The sequence below is a fragment of the Seriola lalandi genome, unplaced genomic scaffold (genome assembly GCF_002814215.2).
Source record: "Seriola lalandi dorsalis isolate HSWRI2012SDOR001 ecotype SW California unplaced genomic scaffold, Sedor1 jcf7180002001945, whole genome shotgun sequence".
In the NCBI taxonomy this organism is placed as follows: domain Eukaryota; kingdom Metazoa; phylum Chordata; class Actinopteri; order Carangiformes; family Carangidae; genus Seriola; species Seriola lalandi.
Genome location: NW_019472601.1, coordinates 1 through 1,717, shown reverse-complemented (window position 1 = coordinate 1,717; position 1,717 = coordinate 1). Strand labels below are relative to the sequence as shown.

The 1,717-nt window shown below is 44.9% G+C and overlaps 1 protein-coding gene across 1 annotated transcript; it reads right to left on the bottom strand.

Moving 5' to 3' along the window:
• Positions 1 to 35: 35 nt before the first annotated feature.
• On the bottom strand, positions 36 to 1,697 carry LOC111665035 (uncharacterized). The gene is made up of 4 exons (XM_023419899.2): positions 1,221 to 1,697; positions 799 to 927; positions 630 to 704; positions 36 to 326 (listed from the first exon to the last, which is right to left on the bottom strand). Exons 1-4 carry the CDS (start codon positions 1,323 to 1,325, stop codon positions 69 to 71), a joined length of 567 nt encoding a protein of 188 aa, XP_023275667.1. The 5' UTR covers positions 1,326 to 1,697; the 3' UTR covers positions 36 to 68.
• Positions 1,698 to 1,717: the final 20 nt, after the last annotated feature.

Sequence of the window (1,717 nt, the reverse complement as noted above, 5' to 3'; positions counted from 1 at the left end):
GCTGCTAACAGGTGAAATAGATGGAGAGAGACAGGTGGAGAGAGACAGGTGTGGTCAGTGTCTGTTGTTCATTCTATTGACAACATGAAAACTGATACTGATGTTAAGAACCTGGTTCTTTCAGACCTTGACCTGGTATAAACCTGCAGCATCAAATCTGATGTCACATGACTTGAAGGTAGAGTTGTGTCTGTACCTTCGTCCTCTGGCAGGTATCTCTTATCGATGGCCTCTTTGATCTGGTTGTTTGCTCCTTTAGGATCCAGATCCATTGCCCAGCTGAAGTTCATCAGAGCCAGGTGAGTCTGACCCAGCTTCTTATACACCTGAGAGATAGAAGAAAGGGGGTGTTAGACAGACAGGTTCAGGTTCAGGTTTAACTCCATGTCCACTGGTGTGTGTGGTCTCAGGTGAGACACCTGCTGGCTGCAGGTTTTTATTGTTTCTGTGTCCAGGTCCTCGATGTGGATCCAGGTTCTCCATCCAATCAAAGAACACTCAGGTGACGCAACATCATCACTGCCTCTGAACAGGTAGACTAATGAGACGTGACCAAACTCACACACAATGAACATGACGGGGTCAAACAACAAGTCAGGGGTCATGGGTCAGAGTGGATCAGCTGTTACCTTTCCTATCAGGAAGTAAACCAGAGACTCTTTGGGAACAATCTGTTTCAACTCCTCCAACTCCTGAAGAGCTGCCTGCAGACAGACAGGTCAGAGAGACAGACAGGTCAGAGAGACAGGTGGTTACAACCTCAGCATTTATTGAACACTATTAATCATTATTGATTACCTTGTACTTGTCATTGGCGAACAGTATAGATGCTCGGTGGAACTTGCAGAGCGGGTTTTTAGGGTCGATCCCGATCGCTCTGTTCAGAGTCTCTAAAGCTGCATCAGACTTCTTCAGCGCATGCTGCACCTACACACACAACCACAAACACCTATTGGTGATCTATCGCATGGGGTTGGTGCTACATACTAACAGAACAGTTGTTATGAATGGAAGATGCTACATGCTAACACAGCAGTTATGATTGGAGGATGCTATATGCTAAGACAGCACCTGTTATGATAGGAGAATGCTAAATGCCAACACAGCAGCTGTTATGAATACAGGATGCTACACGCTAACACAGCAGCTATTGTGAATGGAAGATGCTACATGCTAACACAGCAGCTGTTACAAATGGAGGATGCTACATGCTAACCTACCACTCCGATGTGGCAGAGCAGCACAGAGCTCTGAGGGTTGATGCTCAGAGCTTTCTTGAAGTGGATTTCTGCCAAATTGAACTTCTCCTGTTTGTAGTAAATCATCCCCAGACCGTACCTGAACGCCACAGACACAACAACATTACACACTGTACTGTGTCACGACCCTGTGATGACGGAACAGGGGTCCGTCACAACTGTAATGCAGAGCCATGGTTATCAGATGCACTGTGTTTTAATGGTATAGTATAGATTAAATATTTGTATGTTTTTACCATAGTTACCATCTTGTGTCTGTTGACCTTGTGGTGTAACCTTAACATATGACCATCTGACTGACTTCTGTCTCAGTTTCAGATTTGTTAAACCCCTACTACATTTGTATATATACACTCACTGAGCACTTTATTAGGAACACCTGCTTATTGCCTTGTGTCCACAGTCGAGGCTGGTGGTGGTGTGGGCAATGTTTTCTTCTATCTATCTATCTATCTATC

Bases quoted from the DNA above. Each gene is read 5' to 3' on its own strand.
- LOC111665035 (XM_023419899.2), bottom strand. From the start codon at position 1,325: ATGATTTACTACAAACAGGAGAAGTTCAATTTGGCAGAAATCCACTTC. The intron at 705-798 runs GTAATCAATAAT...GTCTGTCTGCAG, and splicing joins TCGCCAATGACAAGTACAAG to GCAGCTCTTCAGGAGTTGGA. The intron at 327-629 runs GTAACAGCTGAT...TCTATCTCTCAG, and splicing joins TTTACTTCCTGATAGGAAAG to GTGTATAAGAAGCTGGGTCA.